This window comes from Pantherophis guttatus, chromosome 2 (genome assembly GCF_059756535.1).
Source record: "Pantherophis guttatus breed Tessera chromosome 2, ASM5975653v1, whole genome shotgun sequence".
Lineage (NCBI taxonomy): Eukaryota > Metazoa > Chordata > Lepidosauria > Squamata > Colubridae > Pantherophis > Pantherophis guttatus.
Window position 1 is genome coordinate 181248486 of NC_142064.1, and position 21657 is coordinate 181270142.

Here is a 21657-nt window from a genome sequence, read left to right on the forward strand (position 1 = left end):
GGTGTTGAGATCAACCTAAATTCTGCTGAAGTCAGTACTGTAGAAGAATCTGTTCAAAACAAAGGAACTGCCAAGTGTAGATGATAAAAGAGCTTGTTTCTGAAAAACTGGAGGCCTTGAAAATTAGCAAATCACCAGCTGCTCATTTGATTAATTTAACATTAGTAAACACTGATACAAGACTTTTGTCTGAATCCTAGATGTATTTTGGATTCATTGACCAGATGTCCTTTATTACAAAGAACAGTCCTTTATTTCAGAAAGCTGAGTTTTAGATTTGTTTATTTTTTAAAAATTTTCTTGGTCTGGCTCTTAGATTGTCCTTGCAAGGCAAAGTTATAAATATAAACAATTGATTTTTTTTTTATGCTTATGAACCACTTTCATATTTGTTCCCCTTTTAGGTCTGTCCTTTGTTTTTTCCCAAGAAAATATGGTCACTGTAATTTTTTCCAAGAAAATATGGTCACTAGAAGAAGCTAATGGAACATATGCTATTTCCAGAAGTTTCCAAGTTCAATCCCCACCACCTTCACGTAAAGAAACAGGTAAGAGAAGGAAGAGAATGAAGATGAGATCCATCATTTATTAATATTGTCAACTCATACTGTAATGTAGAAGCACATGAAAGAAATTTGACTTTTAATATGCAGAGGGCATGTAAATCAAGCTCTTTCAGCAAACACAATATTTTGTGGCTTTGTGTAATTGTCGAGCCCTGGCCGGGACTTGACAATTTGGGGGTCCCACGAGAGTGGGATACGCGGAGGCTACCTGTAAAGAAGCTGCGACGGTGGTGGGAGGCAATTCAGGTGGCGAGTGGATGGCAGGCATTGAAAGGCTGTCAGCAAAGCAGCAGGAGATTGATGACAACTGCGGGAAGGTTTCTGGCTCCCGGCATGGTCTGACAACTTGTGATGATGTCTCAAAGTGCCAGAGTGCCGCGGAAGGGCGGGAATCGCAAAAGACCCAACGGACAGCTAATGGAAGGGTGGCTTCAAACACCAGATGCTGGCTAACCAAACCTAAATGTATAAATAGCGCTGAGAGGTGGTTGCTCTCAGCACTGACTTTGACCCGATCACTTGCTTTGTCCTGCCTGTTGGCTGTGTTCGGCTATTAAAGCTTTGCAACTATCTTCATCTGCTGGTCTTTATTTTGAATCGCACAGACCCGGAGCAGAAAGGCCAAGAGTAATATTTTGTGTGCAATCTTTTGTGCAAAACTAGAATGAGCAAAGCCAGATATTTTGTGCAAAAGCTGGTTGTCTGCTGAGATTTTTTTCATAAAAAGAGTACAGACCACAAGTCTGCAAAGGCAATGCAAGAAGGGTATATCTGGAGAACACAAAAGCAATTAGTAAAAAAAGGAGAAAAGAACAAGAAATCCATCCTCAAGTTTTCCAAAGAACTTAATCTGTACATTCATTTGAACTACACAGAATTGTAGTCTGTTGCTGGGCCACTGCAAAGTTGTCACTCGAGCTTGATTTATTCTTGACTATTGCCTGGGGGTATAATAAAGCTGAAAGAGACTAATTGAATCTGTCAAGGCTAGAAGACCTGTAAGTCCAAGGTAGTGTAATTGTCAATGCTCCTGCTGTCTCCACTCCACTCTAATGAAGTCTGCCACTTGGTTTAACTTCTCTCTGACTGCTAACATGGTATTCATCTGCGAAAGCACATTGCTATGAGTTGTAGGAAAAATAAATTAAGTTGTCGTAGCCACATAGTGCAATCAAGGCAGAAAGTGCTGTGTCTCCTGAAAGCTACATCAAGCTGAGCCTGAACTATTGGCCCTAATACTGTGGGGTTACTATTTGGGGTGTCTATGTAGCACCTAGTCACTTATCATAGTTAACATGGTATTAAAGAGAAAGTGATTGACATAAAGGGATGGAAAAATAGGACGAAACTTAATGAGACCGCAAACTATTTCTAGAATTAAAGTCTTTTTAATGCTGCCCACTGATGGCTCTAAAAGCCATGTTCAAAACTCTGCAGTATACTGCACAATCTATGCACACTGTAATTCAATTTGGGGAAAGGGGAGATGGCATTTTATGGCAAACACAAGCAGCATTCCACATTTGCTACACAAGAGCACCAGTGTGTGATCATAAGAATGTCCCCTTCCTGGCACAGCAATAGCTCTTTGCAATTTGGTTCTTATCCTTCTTCCAATAGTTATAAAGCTAAAACACCAAGCTATGCAAGAAAGCCTTCTCAGAGAACTTTAGAAAGCACAACCAAATGCTTCTTTTTCTCACCAGGCATTAATGGTGAGAAATGTGTCTTTTGCTTAAAGCCTTTAATTATGGCCCTCCAAATCAAAAGTCAGCTAAGTTTCAAGCTTTGCTTTGAGGCAGAAATGTTGCCTCTCTCTCTGAAGAATGTGTAGGCCAAGAAAGAAAGAAAAAAGAATTAGCCTTGTCCTCAAGGCCTAGATAGATTTAGATCATGATACAAATAAAGAGCCTTCTGGTGAGGGTGAAGGAGAGTGCAAAAGTTGGCTTGAAACGCAACATTAAGAAAACTAAGATCATGGCTTCCGGCCCTCTCAATTCCAGGCAAATAGATGGAGAAGAAATGGAGGTAGTGACAGAGTTTATTTTCATGGGCTCCACAATCACCGCACATGGGAACTACAGCTAAGAAATTAAAAGACGCTTGCTCCTGGGGAGGAAAGCTATGGCAAAGTTAGACAGCATACTAAAAAGCAGAGATATCACCCTACCAACAAAAGTGCGTATAGTCAAGGCTATGGTTTTCCCAGTTGCAATGTATGGCTGTGAAAGTTGGACCATAAGAAAGGCTGAGCGCCAAAGAATTGAGGCCTTTGAACTATGGTGCTGGAGAAGACTCCTGAGAGCCCCGTGGACTGCAAGGTGATCAAACAAGTCAGTCCTAAAGGAGATCAACCCTGACTGCTCTTTAGAAGGTCAGGTCCTGAAGATGAAACTGAAATACTTTGGCCACTTAATGAGAAGGAAGGACTCACTGGAGAAGAGCCTAATGCTGAGAACGATTGAGGGCAAAAGAAGAAGGGGACGGTAGACAATGAGGTGGCTGTATGGAGCCACTGAAGCAGTCGGCGTGAGCTTAAATGGTCTCTGGAGGATGGTAGAGGACAGGAAGGCCTGGAGGAAAGTTGTCTATTGGGGTTGCAATGGGTCAGACATGACTTTGCAACTAACAACAACAACAAATTGAATGTAAATAATGTGGCCTCTTGTAACTTTGAATCTGGAATGGCAGTCATTCACTCACACTTTACAGAGAGACCATATGACTTTATTGCCAATTAGTAGAATTCTAAGCTCTTATTACAAATAAGTGGAGAGAGTGTAACAGATAATAATAATAATAATAATAATAATAATAATAATAATAATAATTCCATTTCTCCCTAGATGCAACCTAATATACGATATTCTTTGGGAAGGATCACTTTGGAAAGCTGAAATTACATAAAAAACATATATATACAGAAAAATATGTTTTCTGTAAACAAGGAAAAGAGACAGAATCTCAGGCTTTCCAATGAAGAAAATTGGGAATGCTAATTGGAAAGGGTAAAGATGACAGTGTTCAATTAAAATGAAACTTACCCTCCTAAAGTAGTCTCCCAAGTCATTGGGCGACCAGCGGGCCACTTCGGAGCGATAGGGTGTGCTTCGTAAATCCATTTCTGGTTCTGATTAGTCAGTTAGGAAGCAAAACATGTTAATCTTTGGCTGTGACACACTGTAGGATATTGCCTCAGCAGCAACGGAGACAGGAAAAATGTGGCAGATCCACGGAATTCATTTAAAAGAAATTGAACTCCTGGGTTTGGGCTTTCCTTAGAAGTGTGCTGCAACTGAAGACAGCAAAGCTTCCGGTATGAGCTGAACGGTTTCTTTCTCAGAAAACCTGTCAGCAAGCAGCTCAGTTTCACCACTTCCTTTTCTGAATCTAAATACATAAGTAAGGAAAGAAGGTGGTTCAATTCCATTATTGCAAAAGAAGGCTTGAAAATCATGTTACCCTTGAGCAAAGACATTGTTCTGCTCAAATGTGAGAAGCTAGGGATCAACACAACTGGGGGAGTCAGTGGCTTTGTGGAAAAGAACATGATAACATATTGAGACTGCAGAATGGGATTTTTTAAAAAAATTCATGACGAAAAAGAAAAAAGGAGGACTCACATAATAATAGGAAATGAAGAAGCCAGAATAAGTCTTCCTCTGTTCCTCTCTCACTTGATGACATAATCACTTGAATGAAATTTATTGTATATGTAAAATAGCATTTCAAAATTTGACACTTGTCTTATAATTAATATAACCATCCTGCTCTGGGGTGACAAGACAGTTTGCAAATAGCTCTAGTTCTTTAGCAAAGTTGAAAGACAGCCAAAGATTAAGTGCAAAAAAATAAAGACAGCCAAAGATCAAGGGCATAATCTGAAAGATTATGTTGAGCCACTAAATGAAGCCTAGACTTATTTATTGAAGCCCTATTGAATAAGCCACAATGATCAGGCTTCACAGTAAAAATAAATAAACAAATAAAACAAATAACATTTAAACTAGAAATTGTGTTTTGTAAATAAAGACCCTGGATGCAGATCACACCCAGCTCATTTTGATTCAGTATAATGGATAAGTCTAATCAAAGATGCAAGCGCAAGTGTGTCTGTGTCACAGACACTATCCTAACGTCATGCTGCTACAAAATGAAAGTGCATGTGTCCAGAAGGAAGGAAGGCGAGGAAGAGGAAGAAGAAGAGGAAGAGAAAAAAGTTGAAAACCACAATTGTGCAACTGAAACTCCATTGTCCAATTTTTTGGGATCCATCCCTGCAGATGCCCCTTCAGTTCAACTTCAACTGTTAAGTCTTCCAATTTCTTTCAAGTACTATGCAACGTGCTATGCAAATACAAAGTAAAGATATGAAAAAAAATAATAATTATAAGGAAAGAGAATAAGGGATCAATAAAATCAAAACCGTTTTTTGTGTTTATTTTTGGGTGATGTAAACGTACATTAAAATAAACCCTTTGTTAGATTTCTTCTAGATTTCTCTTTTCGCAATTACATTAACAACTGGGTTAGCATCCATTAGAAGTTACTGCAAGTTACACATCTTATCTCATCCTATGTTACAGTTATGAATATTAAAATAGTATAATGATGTTTAAAGATTATAATCACTGTGATGATCTTTTTACTTCTCTTTCGTATCAAGAAATAGAAAAATGAATAATACGTAGTGCCCTGCATCACCACAAGAGTGCAGTCAAACTCAATTCTTCTCACACACATATGAGACTTGTTCATAATATGAATGAGGAGGATTTCAGCATTCAAACTTGCAAAACACATGCATTGTCACAAGATGGGCTGGGGAGGTGCCTTCTAAAAATATTGAGTTCCCATAGTTTCTAGCCTGCAAAGGTATTTAGGGGAATACCCTCTTTATCTTTGACCTTGAGTTTTTCTTTTTTGAAAAATAGACAAAAGCGAATTCATTAAAACCTTTTCTCCATTTTTCTTTTGTAGCTTTTTCTAATGTTACAACTGTTGCATACAATTCTTTGATCTATGTAGTTCTTAAAAGTTAATTATCTAAGATTTTTTTAAAATTGCAAAAATCTTTGATGTTATTCTTTGTTACATAATATACAGAGGGCTTTCAAAATTGTAGAGAATATTCGTAGCTCGGTTAGTAGATTTAGGCAGAGATCTGTCCTCTGAGCTTGGCTCCCAGATGTTTCATTACCAAACTAAGTAACATCTTCAGTGGGTCTGAGCTGAAATGTTTTTTTTTTTTTTTTCATTTATAAAGTGTCTTTTTCCTGCCTGGTTGGTTGGTCTTGTGACTGGTTGAATCACAAGACTGATTCTGGTCTTGTGACTTATGATTGGTTGCTGTGAGGTGTGAAATTCAACTGGTGAGGGGGTGACCCACTTCCTTATTGATTCATATGCTGGTACTAAGTCAATGTGTTTGTTGATAGACCCGTTGGTATTTGGCAAGTTTTCGACCGCAATTGAGCCCAAAATTTCTGTGGTTAAGTGAGATATTTCTTAAGTAAGGCTTCCCCATTTTACAACTTTTAATGCCACAGTTGTTAAAGAAATCACTGCAATTAAGTGAATCTGACTTCCCCCATTGCTTTGGCTTGTCAGAAAACATCTGGGAAAATTATAAATGGTAATCACATGATCCCCCTCCCCAGACAGTACAACTGTCATAAATACGTGCCAGTTACCAAGTGCCCAGATTTTGATCACATGATTATGGGGCTGTTGCAACGGTCGTAAATGTGAGCCTGAGTCATAAATCACTTTTTCAGTGCTGTTGTAACTTTAAACAATCATGAAATGAATGGTTGCAATGCTACCTGTATATTTCCCAGTGTATATTTCTGAAGTATATGCAGTGACAGTGTTTTAGAAATAGGTGTTTTTTGCAGTGATCTGTCATAAACAAATATGTTTTGTGTAGGTTTCTTTGGAGAAAAATGGACAGTAAGAACCAGTAGGATAGTCAGTCCAGTATTATTGTCTGTTCCATGGCAGGTACTTTTTTCTTCTTTTTTAGTGGCTTTTACAAAACTGAATTGAACAGCCATTCTATGATGGCTTTTTTAAGGATTAGGTGAGTGATGTTCACTTTTTCATGTCACATGAAAGAGTGAACGCTACTCACTTAGTCCTCCTGTTAGTCCTTCCATCATTGAAGCTGTCTGAAGTCTTTTTAACTTATTATTTGACCTCTTATCGCAAGCTGCACAGTTCTTGGGTTTGAAATGACTAACTCACTAGGATGCACTAACTCAGATATGGGATTACTACAGTGGAATCTACAAGGAGATCCCAAAAAGCCAAGATGGGTATCACATTCAATACAAATGAATCCCCGTCCCTTTTGTAAATGCATGCATCAATATCACACATATTTACAAAAGATTAGAATGGCTCTGACACTTCTGATCTTTCATAAGGTCTTAAAAGATTCTGGTTCTGTTCCACAGCCCATTGCCCTAAGTGTGTGAAGGGTCCCATCTCTTGGCTGTGCTAACAACTATTGATTGTGACATCTTCCTCGGTTGCTGTGCATTTTAATATTTGTATTTATGATGGGAGTTTTAATTTCTAATTGTTGTTTAATAATTTTGAAATTATTTTAAGAGTCTTTGCCCAGCAAACAATCTTAAAATAATGTGTGGCATACAAACATACAAATACAAATTTGTATGTACAAATACAAATAAAGGAGCGGCGCTTCAGCTGAATAGTGGCAACTACCATCTTTACTTTTTTTTTTTTTTTAGATCCTTTGCAGCCCCACTGGGTTATTTTACTTAAAGCCACTTAACTCTCTCAATTTTAATGGTGTTGTTCTTATTAGTCAATAAAAGAGATCCCTCCAATCCAATCCACAGGCAATTATTTGAGGTAAAAAAAAAAATCCTTTAGAAATAAAATGTGTGCCATATAGCTGATATATTATACACTTTCTGAATCATTAAATATTTCCCTCACTTTACATAAAGGAAATAAATGTAGCTAAAAACAGCTATGGGACAATTTCAGTGAGTGAATGAATTTCTAAACTGAGAATTAAAAATGCCAGAATAAGTTTAATTTAGGCTCCAATCCAAAATTCAACACTACAAAAACCAACCAAACCAATAAATGGAAGCACCCTAAATCTAATAGACAATTTGCATTCTGTATGTTGAACTGAGTCAGTACTAGTTTTTATATGGGTAATCTAAAGTTTAATATTTTTTAGAACAGCAGATAAGTCTACTAGTCAGATTATAACACTAGGCGCCTAGAGTTCTTCATGGCATGCCAGAAAGCCTTGAAGATTTTGTTGTGTTTTCAGACTTTGAGTTAAGAGGAACAAAGTCCCTTGTTGGATGTGTTTTTGTCTCTTTTTGTATCGAATGAATGGATCCTAGCTTCTTTTGATCTGTACTGGTTGTTATTTATACATAGCTTCGATTTAATACCACAATGTAGCCCAAAATTTCTGATGCTAAGTGAGACAGTTGTTAAGTGAATTTTTCCCCATTTTACAACTTTCCTTGACAACTTGAAGTTGTTAAATTAGTAATTTTGGGAGTTTTTGGAGCTTTGACTTACTGAAGGAAACCCCGGGCTTTTCAGATTCGGGTTAATGTCAGCATTCCAGAAAAACCCCAACTCCAAGTAAAGACGCGGAAGCAAACATTTTCTTCTAGTAAAGTTCTCTTTACTAGAATAGACAAACTGGTACAACTGGGAAAACCCGAATCTGAAAAGCCCAGTGTTTCTTTCAGTAAGTCAAAGCTCCCAAAACCATCCCCTTTTCCCCCCAGTCGGTCACATGCTCCAATCAATGTCCACTCCATTTCGATCCAGCCCCCTGACCACTCCTTCTCCAGATGCTGGATTGCCCTGACCTTGACTGACATAAGAAATAAGAATGCCTATTATGTCTACTAACAAACCCACTCCTTAATCCCCCCTCCTACTGTCCCACACACAAGATGGTGGCAGCATTGGAGCTTCCGGTCTAATATGGCTTCCAAGGCTGACAAGTAACATGGTTGTCAAGGGAATATGGCTTCCCCATTGATTTTGCTTGTCACAAGATCACAAAAAGTGATCACATGACCCAGAGACACTGCAACTGTCATCAATATGAGCCAGTTGTCAAGCATCTGAATTTTGGCCATGTGACCATGGGGATGCTGCAAAGGTCGTAAATGTGAAAAATGGTGATAAGTCACTTTTTTCAGTGCTCTTGTATCTTGAGAACAGTTGTAAGTTGATGGCTATCTGTATTATTATTTATCTGTTGTAGGTGACACTGTGAGTCATTCAGGCAGTGCCTATATTTAGACAAACAAAGACATACAGTCTGATGTTTAATATTTCCTTTTTCTGTTGAAACATAGTCTGGTCATCACAAAACTGAAGCTGGAGAGGTGGAACTTCTCAGCCCAGACTGCCAGCTGCTCTAGTGTGTTCAAAGAACCAGTGAAATATCCACTGACTCCATAAAGTGAAAGGAAAAAGCTTAAATTTCTAACTCTGAACACGATCATATAAGGTTATTGCTGTAAATTGCAGTAGAAGTAGACATTACTTTTTTGTTCTCTGCAGTTAACCACTTAGTTAATTTTGCTGGGCCTGCTGTTAGCTCATTACAGAATGCAGAGATGAGTTTTTGGAAAGTAGAAATTGATTGCTGTGGCTGGCATGAAGTCTGAAAGTTATGTGAAACTATTCAAATAAGGTCTGTTTTAAATATGTTCCTTTTAACATTCCTTTAATTACTGGCACTTTGGATGCAATACATTGTAATACTTAGAAGCCTTTTCCCTGAAAACACATACGCAACCCTTTAAAGAAGGTGATGCAATTTCCCCAATAGTCATTGGTGAGTAATGACTATGGTCTCTGAACAAAACATTTTTCTATTTGCAGGAGGAAGAAATCAAAGAAGATCCATCTAGAAATGGACAAGAAGGATAAGCTAGAAATGGGCAAAGATAACCCATTTGATTAGAGGAACGAGATCATTGGACTGAGGATCCAGCCCTGATCAAACCAGAGATGGTGCAATTTTTCTTCATGGGTTGATTTAAAGCCATCTCAGACAGCTGAGCACAGCAGTAGATCACAAACAATTATAAAATTAGGTCTCCATGTATGGATAAAACAAACCATGTATCACAAACATCAGAGCAGAGAATTGGAGCAAAAGGTAAATATGCCCTCAGATCAAGAGGTAATAATGATGTCCATGTAACTTTCTGGGCAAAAGAAGTAAATTGTTTTACTTTTTAATAAAATTTTCATCCACATTAAATTCCTTTGTTCAAATAAACTGTTGTGCAGTTCTGACACCCACCTTAGGTGATGGATAGGAGGCATTCCAGTGAGATCCAATCAGGTTTACTTTCCCACAATTGTATAATGTGGCAGCTCTACTTTACTAATCTAATAGTAGGGATTGGAATCCAAAATTTCTTTTTACATTTTGCTTTTGGAAATGGAAATTTGGTGAGGCAGTTTCAAATGCTGTATTGCCAGATCACTAAAGGTATCTATACTGTTTCTATTTGCAGTCATCCCACATTTTTACTCTACTGTTCTCTCATCCAAAGGAAACAAAAACCAGTAATAGTACCTGGTATCCTTCCTACTTGGGGAAATTGGGAATAATTAACAAAGTAAAGGCAAGGTTGAAAATAATGGAAAAATAATACACAGGGCAGCATTGTTAGCAACCAGCTAGAATAAGCTATGCTACATTGGGAAATCATTGAGGCTTTTTTGACTATATCCAGAAAACTTGCTCTTGTCCTATATGAGCTAGAACAAAATGTTTGAAGCTGCTTCCAAACTGCTTTTGAAGTATGATACTCAAAGGCACTCAAATGACCTCATTAGTTTACATATGAGTTCACCTTCATGGAAAACACTTCCAGAAAACCAAAGGTTATCAAACTGTGTTTTCTTTCTTATTGCTAAAGGAATACGAATATCATCCTACAATTCTATAAACCTTGATAGTTAAGCCTGAACCTGGTATGTGGGAAGTAGGTATGTGGGAAGTGGGGAACCAAATGATGTTGGGAGTTTAAGCATAGGAAAAACAAAAGAAAGAAAGCTTAGTACAAAACAAACTCTCCTAGAAAAAAATGTACTATCTAGCTTATGGCATACTGTTCTTCTTAGTATAATACATGGTAATTTATGTAACTTTAATAGTATTTAACTTTATTTTATGGGAAGCTAATTCAAGCAAGGTAAAGGGGGAAGGAGATTGGGCTGATTTGCATACTGTAATTAAATAATGACTGCAATCATGTTCCCCACGCTTTGCATTGGTGTCTGAAAGATGGCATCTTCCAGAAGTTAATTCCAAAAGCAGAGTAGCAGAAACTTCCACCATGAATCTATGCTCTTAGCATTTCTTATTTGTCTTGCTATTTGTGATCTCGTATACTACACCTGAGGGAGATGGTTGGTTTAGAAATATGAAATATTGGTACATGTTGTAATACTAAACATGTTCACTTTGCAAAAAGCTTGATAAACACAATGGAACTTATTTACAAGTAAATGTGTGCAGACTGTGAGCCGAAATATTGTTACTACAGAGTCAATAAAGATGTTTTGAAGCTATACTAGATTTGCTATTACATTTAGGGTCCTAAACTGGTTTACTGTAAGGACTATACTGACCCCTCCTTAGCTTCACTTGGTTTCTTCAAGCAAATATGATGCTGTGGATGACTTCACCCAAGGTGGTGACTTCTGAAAAGTCATTCTCTTTCTTAGCAACTCATATACAATAAAGCAAGACCACCTCATGATATCAAACACAATACTGGTTTACTGCTAACCTTCCACCAATGTAAAGAAATACAAAAGTTACAGAGGCATTTAAAAGTTTCTGAACCCTTTTGAATGTTCAATATGTCTGTACAAATATGACCTAAAACATGATCTGTTCTCTACCCAAATCTTAAAATGAGATACAGAGTTTGGTCTAGTAGTTAAGATATCACACTAGAAAGCAGGAGTTCAAGCCCCACCTTAGCCATGAAAGCCACTGGGTGACTTTGGGCCAGTCACTCTCTCTCAGCCAACTCACCTCACAAGATTTTTCATTGTGGGGGAAATAGGTGGAGGAAAGTGTGTTGGATATGTTTGCTGCCTTGAATTATTTCTAAAAATAGCAAATGTGGGATACAAATAAGTAAATAATAAAATAAAAAAAGAATCTAATTAAACATAGGAATCAAAACATTTTACTTGTTCATTTATTTATTGAGGAAAATTATATCTTAAAAGAAGTCCTCCTTCCAATCCCCTTTTTCAATTTTCAACTCGTCCTCTGTCACCTATGTTTCTGCAGCCTTGATCTCATTTAAGGAACAATAAATATATGGGAAGCTTACATGCTTTTGTCTCCAAAAATAATTCTGGGCTCCAAATGGAAAGGCATCCAAAGACATCCTTAGAAAATAAAATAGTGTTTGCTTTGTAAGTGTGATACTGATTCTGAAAGGAGGAAAAAGGAATGTAAGCAGAGGCAATAGGCAGGCCCTTGAAAAGATGGAGGGAGTGGTTAGGTTAACTTATTTCTGATTGATATCCAGTTTTTGATTGGCAATGCCTGTAGGGGTGGTAATAATGGGTTTTCAAATTCCCAAATCAGCACAAAATAGGTGGGGGATCCTCACTCTGAAGTTTCTTTTCCTAATCTTTACAGAACAGATCTTTTGAGCCAGTTGGACCAACCATCTAATTGTGTATAAGGCACTTTTCCAGTGAACATCTTTTCCTAGCATAATGTGTACTCAAGGTACTAAATCAGAATGACAGCTGAAATTTCCGGATGGCCGTTAATATACGCACTCAAGACTGTTTTTGCTGCTGAGGTGAGTCATCATCATTTCTCTATTTAAAACAAGATTTTGTTGATGGACAAGAATGGGAAAAATAATCAGTACTTTCTTCCACCCTGTAGCCTGTCTCCATTTTGTAAATGAAGGAAATTGTTTTGTAAAGGCCCTCAGGGTGACTCTGTTTTCATTGTTCCCACTTTCAGCCCTCATCAACAAGATTATGATTCCTACCAGCAGATACAGTGCCTTGCTGGGGAGTTTTCCTGCTAAATTAATGGCATCTTCTCTTCTCTTCTCTTCTCTTCTCTTCTCTTCTCTTCTCTTCTCTTCTCTTCTCTTCTCTTCTCTTCTCTTCTCTTCTCTCCTCTCCTCTCCTCTCCTCTCCTCTCCTCTCCTCTCCCCTCCCCTCCCCTCCCCTCTCCTCTCCTCTCCTCTTCTTTCCTCTCCCCCCCCTCTCCTCTCTTCTCCTCTCCATCATAGCTGCCTTTCTATCAATGACATTTCCTCATCTGAATATACTATTCTGGTATTTTAATCATGATTTGCCTCTGCCCTTGTCTTTCTCCTCAGGACATATTATTCCATAAATTATTTGGAAGTTGTGCCTCAGTTTTCAGAACTGATTTCATATTATTTTTATTTTCCCCACTCTTGAATCCACAACTCAGTCTTTCTCAGACTGCCACTGCCTTCCTCTCTCAGTTGGCAGCCTCTTAGCATTCCTAGGCAACAATCCCATTCATCTGAAGGATGCCAAGTCAAGGAAATCAGCTCTGACTGAAATTCAAGAGGCATAAATCATATACGCCATTTCCAGTTGTAGAGTTGCTGAGTTTCTGGTCGTTTCCCCCAACAAGGATTTGGATGAGAAATAACTGTGCAGTTAACTGCCCATGCAGCTGAAGCTCTTACCCAATGCATCAACAAAAAGCTTATAATGTTGATTATTTTATTAGATTTTAAGCAATTAATTAATGAGTATTTGTAAAGAACATATGTGTCAGGGTATATAGAATTCTTTTGTATAAGCCTTTGCTCTAATTTCTCTGATCTGTTCCAAACTGCTCTTCAAGAGAAAATACATGCAGAATTCTTATGTTGCTATTTTTACTGACACTCTTGGAATTCTTCATTACAAAGTTTAAGAAAGTTTTGGATTAAGATTGAGTGCTATATATGCATGATTTTACAATGTGCGTGAGAATATTGCTGATTCTGAAGATTAAACTCTGATTCAATTCAATTTATCTTTCCAGAAAGATTTCCCTTCAAAGTAGCATTTATTACCTATAATAATTACTTGTAATGTCAAGTGTAATTTTTCCACTCTAAAATATAAGGAATATGATTTCCATTTCCCTGAAACTAATATAAGGTTAAGATAACATAGACACATACTTTTTTAAAATATTGTTACTAGCAACTGCTGCCTCTTTTGAGTTTTCAAATTAATGACTTCTTGTTGCTCCAAATAAAAGTATATATTGGCATAAGAATGATCTCATACAGCATCTGAAAAGAGAGGAATATTAATGATTCTAGCAACATACCTTCATCTCATAGAATTCAAAGTAGATATGCCCCTTATAAGAGAGTGGGATGGCTCAGCAGTTAAAGATGCTGACCTTCTCAGCTAGAAAGCTGATAGCCTGTGTTTGGCTTGGCGATCTCCCTTATTTGCCACAACTCCTGCCCACCTAGCAGTTCGGAAGCATGCAAATGTAAGTATATAAATTGGTACCACTTTGGTGGGAAGGTAACAGTGTTCCATGTGTCTTGGGATATAGTAATGATGGCTACATTACCATGGAAGCATCTTGGGACAATGCTGTCATCCTCAGCTAAGAAACGGACATGAGCATTGCTCATTAAAATGATCTCCCCCAAACAATTTTATTTCAGTGCATCAACTGCAATTTCTCCCACAAAGAAGGATAGAATGTACTTAATTCTCAAGTTATCTAATCAAGGTTTTTTTTTTTTTAAAAAAAATTAAAATACCTTGAAACTGACAAAATACTTTTTTTCATAAACTTTATATGAGCAAATCTGCCTAGAAACAGAATTTACTAGGAAACAATAACCTTTCCATCTGTCCTTTTTAGTGATATGGAAATGTTATGTTCCTTCTTTTTCCTCCCAGAAGACATCAGGAAGTAAAAAATGGCAGTATTTGAGAAGCATAACTCTCAGATAATAATAATAATAATAATAGTAATAATAATAGTAATAATAATAGTAATAATAATAGTAATAATAATAGTAATAATAATAATAATAATAATAATAATAATAATAATAATAATAATAATAATAATAATAATAATAATAACAACAAACAACAACAACAACAACAGTAATAATAAAACAATCTGCCATACCCGTCATCAGATATACTGCTGGGATCGTAAACTGGACACAGGCAGAACTGGACAGTCTGGGTAGAAAAACAAGAAAACTGATGATCATACACTATGCGCTGCACCCGCGTAGTGACGTTGACAGGCTATATTTGCCCAGAAAAGCAGGTGGCAGAGGACTTCTGCAAGTGAAGCAGACAGTCGAAGAAGAGAAGCATGCTCTGGCAGATTATGTGAAAGACAGTGTTGAACCAGCTTTGATGGAGGTCAACAAGAGGAAGCTGCTCAAAGTGCAGCAAACCAAGAATCAATATAGGAAAACAGTGATGCAAACTCGGGCTAACAGCTGGTGTAACAAAGCACTGCATGGACAGTTCCTTGAAAAGATCCAAGGAAAAGTAGATAAGGAAAAGACCTGGTTATGGCTGACCAACGGAACACTGAAGAAAGAAACAGAAGGACTGATTCTTGCAGCCCAAGAACAAGCCATCAGAATGAATGTAATCAAAGCCAGAATAGAAAAATCTGCTGATGACCCCAAATGCAGACTCTGAAAGAAGCATATGAAACCATTGATCACATATTGAACTGTTGCAAGACAATAGCTCAGACTGACTACAAACAACGTCACAACACAGTCGCTCAGATGGTCCACTGGAACTTGTGTCACAACTATCATCTGCCTGTAGCAAAGAACTGGTGGGATCATAAGCCTGAAAAAGTGGTCGAAAATGAGCATGCAAAACTACTGTGGGACTTCCGAATACAGACTGACAAAGTTTTGGAACATAATATCCCGGATATCACGATTGTGGAGAAGAAAAAAGTGTGGATTGTTGATATTGCCATACCTGGTGACAGCAGAATCGATGAGAAACAACTTGAAAAAGTCACCAGATATCAGGACTTGAGAATCGAACTGCAGAGACTCTGGCATAAACCAGTGCAGGTGGTCCCAGTGGTACTTGGCACACTGGGTGCTGTGCCTAAAGACCTAGGCAAACACTTAAAAACAATTGGCGCTGACAAGATCACCATTGGTCAGCTGCAGAAGGCCACCTTACTGGGATCTGCTCGCATAATCCGCCGATACATCACACAGTCCTAAATGCTTGGAAAGTGTTTGACTAGTGATTTGTGATACAAAACCCAGCATGGTTATCTCGTTTGCTGTGTATACTGTCATTTTTGTGTATAATAATAAAACAATCCAAACTTCCGACTTTGCAACAACAAAGTCAAAACTGTTTCACATTTAATATGTGAATGCAGCAAAATCACACAAACTGATTACAAAGCTAGACATGACCGAGTTGCTAAATTAAGGTCATTAAGTAAAAAATACAATTTACCTGTATCCAAAAAGTCATGGGAACATAAAGTGGAAAAAGTTATAGAAAATGAGAAGGTGAAGATCTTGTGGGACTTTTGAATACAGACAGATCATCACTTGGAACACAACATGCCAGATATCATAGTTGTCAAAAACTGAAATGTACAATTTATTGATATTGCGGTACCAGGAGATGCCAGATTTGAAGAAAAAGAACCGGAAAAAATCATGAAATATCACGACCTGGCCATCGAAACTACATGGTAATGGATGAAACATGTAACAGTGTCATCGGGGCACTTGGTACCATGTCCAAGAATTTTATAAGATGCATCAACAAATTGCAGCTTCCTGCAATAACACCAGTGGAACCGCAAAAAAACTGTGCTACTTGGAACATCGTACATCTTAAGAAGGTACTTGGTTGATACATAGGACCCTGACAGCAACCCGTATTAACCATTAGCACCAGTCAATGGTATTTGTGATGCATTTTTGAATGTTCAGTTGACTGAGTTTCATGTTTAAAGAACAAAGTAAATAATAATAATAAAAAAAATGGAACAAGTATGGGAAATTTGCAAACAACAAAAAAAAAGAGAGACAGTGTTCCATAATGTTAGAGGTAGCAGATCAGAGTGGGCACCTACATCACCAGTAGGTCGGGCTTCATTTGTTGCAGTCAAATGTCTGCATAAGACTACTAGCTCCATTACAATAATACAATACTCTAAATAACACTGTGAGTAAAGAATATTCAGATGAATTATTTTCCAATGACTAACAGCTAAAGGTTTTATAAACCATCAGACTGCACATCTTAGGAAGGGACTTTAGAGGTCTTCTAGCCCAAACCCAGGAGACCTTATACTATCCTGGACAAATGGCTGTTCAATCTTTTCTTGACATCCCCTCAAGTGCTAGAGGACAGTTGTCATATTCTCCACAATCCTTCTCTTTGATAGGCTTGATATTCCTAGCTCCCCAACTGTTCATAATACAATTTAGCCTCCAGACACTTTATTGTCTTTGTTGGTCTTCTCTGCACACTATTCTATACTTGTGCTTTTGGTTTTTCTTGCCTAAATGCAGAAGCTTACTTTTCTTACCACTGAACTACAACTTTGTCAGGGTAATGATAATTTAAAGCTGACCAGCCAATGTATGTCTCTGTGTGCTGTGTTTTGCTCCTGGGTTGTCTAATAGTAGTCATGCTGCAAAAGCTCTGACAAACTTGACAAAGCAGGGCCCAATGCTTAAGTCTCTCAAGATCCTTCTGAATCTGGAATATATCTTCCAAAGTGTTAGCAATCCCCCCTCCCTCCTCAGTTTGGTGTCATCTGAAAATTTGATGAGTTCCCCTTCTATCCCCTCATCTAGATCACTTATGAAGAGAACTGGGTCAAAGACAGAACCTGGAGGTATCCCAATGCCTACTCCCCTCTATGTAGATGCATTTCCATTGAGGACTACATGTTGAGTTTGGTTGGTCATCCAACTTTGAATTCATCTGGCCTGTGGTCTACTGTGTCAAATGCCTTACTAAAATCCAAGTATACTATAGTGACAGCATTTTCCTGATCTACTAATTTAGTTGCTTTATTAAAGAAGGCAAAAAAGTTTGTCTTGCATGATCTGTTTTTAACAAACTCATGCTGGCTTCTATTAATTAGCTTGTTTGTTTATAGGTACTCACAAATCCACTGCTTAATTATCTTTTTCCAGGATTTCCCCATGTATTGATGTCAAGCTGATTGGTCTATAGTTTCATGGATGAGGTTGAGAAATACTAGACACTTAAAAACTGGAAAAAATGTATAATTGGGTATTAGCTTGAAAGTCTTCCCAATGGTTTACCATTGCAGTTTTCTGATTCTGCATGAGATTTTATTTTTAATAATGTTTGCAGGATTGTCAATGCTGAGGTTTACTGACTTCACAGAACAATAATAGTAATAAAAACTGGTACCACATTTGAAGATCCAGGAAGGATTTGAACAGTAGTTCAAAATAATCATTGTAAGGGAAGGGGATGAATAGAAAATATGTTCCCACCCTCCTCTCTCTCTCTCTCTCTCTCTCTCTCTCTCTCTCTCTCTCTCTCTCTCTCTCTCTCTCTCTCTCTCTGTGTGTGTGTGTGTATGAATGTTCCCATCCACTACCATTGTCTTTTTGTGAATCAAAACAAGTAATGGAGATGAAGAAAGCAATTGCAGCACACCCAGCCAAGTTTGTGGCATACATAACACAGAAGTTAAAGGCTATTCATACAGATAAACTTCATGATCAAAACCTTAAACTCTCATTACAATCCCAGCAAGAGGGGAACAATTTAAGCACAGCAGGTATCCTTCAGCTTCTGTTAGTTTCTGCCATTCCACACTTTGCTTTGAAACAAAATAATAAAAACTCAAGTGGAAAATAACTAATTTTCAAAATGGAATTTGTGAGGCTTTAAACCCAATAACAGATATATTGTTGAGGGCTCAGTGTAATGAAATTGTCCAATGAGGGGAAACAATTTCATTAAATGTTTGCAAATAGCCATTCATCATATATATGTTGATTTTTTCTTCCAAAATATATTACATATGATGGAAAAGTATACTGTATCTATGTTGGAGAAAGAGCTCTGCAATATATCCATTTGTATTTTTACTGAGTCACCTGATAGGGGAGATGGGTCCATAAAAAAATTATTAATAAATACACCTTTATCAGGACCACACAAATCATTCCAAAAAGATACTTTGGAAGGTATTGGCATTTTATGAGGCCCTTCTTTCTGAATAGTTTTGAATACTTCAAATGAAGAGGCTGTACAAACAAGGAAATGAAGAGGATACCTGACAGCAAGCAGCTTCTAGGTAGGATGTGATTATTTTAGTAATTCAAAAAGAAGTACTTCAAAAAAAAGTACTCTTTCTATGCAACACAGATGATCTATTTCAAAGGATTTCCATCTATCTATCTATCTATCTATCTATCTATCTATCTATCTATCTATCTATCTATCTATCTATCTCATCTACTTACCTATCATTAACAAAGGACATTTTTGTAAAGTGAGATTAGTCCCTTGCCATACTAAATATATAAATGAGATTAGAGGCATAAGAATATGGCATTGTGGCAAAATCTAGGTCAGGGCTTCAAACACCTGGCCCATGGGCCGGATGCGTCATATGCTGCCCACGCCCACACCCAGTTTAAAGAAGGGGGAAAAAGTCCCGATATGTCATGTGATGCTGCCGTGACGACGTGAGTTTGATACTCCTGGTCTAGGTAGTCATAGAGCATCATGCACAGAGAATACATTTTTACTTAGAGCTATAGTATGTATTTCTCATTCACAAGTACTGTACTAATTTAGTAATATGTATTTAGCATACGGAATGTATTCAGTTACCCTCTCAATTCTTTTGGGAGATGTCCTGTAGTACAAAGTACCAAAATGGAATATACACCTTGATTCCCGCAGTCCACCAATGTACAAGATGCTCAACTCTTGCATAGTCCTACTGCCCAGACTACACAAGGATAAAAAGAAATGGTAGATACATGCCCACCATATTAAATTATAATTATTATATATTATGCAGCTAATATTGAGACAGACATTTCAAGATGAAAATTATTGCAGGAATAATTAATTGAATAAATTTGGGTAGCAAATACACAAGACAACTAATCTGGTTTTAAAAGGGGATTTTAAAAACCCATAAGCTAAACTTTCCCCTGTAGTATTTTTAGGATCCAGAAATTCTTAATATCGCATTTTGTGCTATATGCATTTACCCAATAATAGCTTGATATTATATATTAATAATAGCAACAGCACCTAGACTTATATAGCACTTCATACTGCTTTACAGCCCTCTCTAAGCGGTTTACAGAGTCAGCATATTGCCCCCAACAATCTGGGTCCTCATTTTACCAACCTCAGAAGAATGGAAGATTCAATCAATCTTGAGCCACTGAGGATCGAACTCCTGGCAGTGAGCTGAATTATCCTGCAATACTGCATTCTAAACACTACACCACCATGGGTCAATAAATAAACAAACAGCAGCATTTATGTTATCTCAAATGTGACCTGTACATGGAGCAAATGCTTCTTTCTTCTCAGTTAAAAAAAAAGTGAGTTAAGAGCCAAACTAATAAACTTTCCCTCTAAAAGCAGGTGCCAACAGCTTTTTATTAGAATGAGTTTCAGCTATTATATTGTGAGGTGTTATCCGAATAGAAGAGGTGTGTACCAATGGTGGGATTAAAAATTTTTTACTACTGGTTCTGTGGGCTTGGCTTGGTGAGCATGGCAGGCTTGGTGGGCATGGCAAGGGAAGGATCTTGTAAAATCTCCATCCCCTCCCCACTCCAAGGGAAGGTTACTGCAAAATCCCCATTTCCTCCTGATCAGCTGGGACTTAGGAGGCAGAGAATAGATTGGGGCAGGGCCAGTCAGAGGTGGTATTTACTGGTTCTCCAAACTACTCAAATTTTCCGCTTCTGGTTCTCCAGAACTGGTCAGAACCTGCTGAATACCACCTCTGGTATGTACAGGAATGTACCACATGTGTGGTATGTGTGGAAGGAGAGCTAGCTTTTCACTGGAACTCAGGTATTGTAATATAAATTGTATTTGGAATAATCTGTGAAACCCACTAGCAGTCCATGAGGGAAAAGTTCTTTATTTTAGTTTGGTAAGATTTCTCTTGTTTTTGCATGTAGCCAAAAACCTTAGAAAGTTGATGTGTTTTTTTTCTCAATGTAATTCATTATTTTATTTTATTTTGTTTTAAAAAGTTTTTGATGGTTGTATTCATTTTAACTAAAACTCTTTCCTCTGTGACCTTTGTAGAAGCATGAGTTGTTCTGAATAAAAAAATTATCATCTCTATTGATATTTATTTTATGTAGCACGGTAGCCACTTGCTGTATGTGCACATCATTATCATGCAATCAATACTTTAGTTTCAGCTGTTTTGAATGGAATCCAAATCTAATTTAAAATCAAGCATTTTATGTTTGCTTTTCAGCTAAATGGCTTTGCTTTTGAGAGGATTGCCCTTCAACATGAATCCCGTGAATTGCTATTTCACCATTTTTTTTCCTGATTTCACAACAAGTTTGGAATATTTCTTTAAGGCACAGAGCTAGAGACAGGGAAACCACCACGATTTCTTGTCTTGCCTTAGGGACAAATCTGACAATTTGGGGCCAGTCACTCTCTCTCTCAGCTCTAGGAAAAAAAACACTATAAGCCAGTTTCAAAACTCATTCCAAGAAAACTGTAGGAACTTTGTCTGGGCAGCCAGAAGGAGTCACGATTGACTCAAAGACAATATAAATATGTCTTAATTTGAGGATTAACATGAACTATTCAACATGCTACATGTTTTGCACAATTCTCAACTTGAAGTAAAAGGACTCCCCAGAGAACCAGTCTAAGTTCAATGCCTGGCACAGAACTTGCCACCTAAATCAGAAAAAGTGTCCAGCCCCAGCAAGGCAAGATGGCTGCTTCCCAGCCATCTGGATAATAAGGAATTTGC

At 37.6% G+C, this 21657-nt stretch overlaps 1 protein-coding gene across 1 annotated transcript in view; it reads right to left on the reverse strand.

Moving 5' to 3' along the window:
• LCP2 (lymphocyte cytosolic protein 2) overlaps positions 1 to 3877 on the reverse strand; it is a 52358-nt gene extending 48481 nt beyond the window's left edge. The window contains exon 1 of the mRNA XM_087885165.1: positions 3611 to 3877. Coding sequence (XP_087741291.1) covers positions 3611 to 3688 — 78 coding nt within the window. The 5' untranslated portion in view covers positions 3689 to 3877. The remainder of the gene's footprint in view (positions 1 to 3610) is intronic.
• Between the last annotated feature and the right edge of the window lie 17780 nt (positions 3878 to 21657).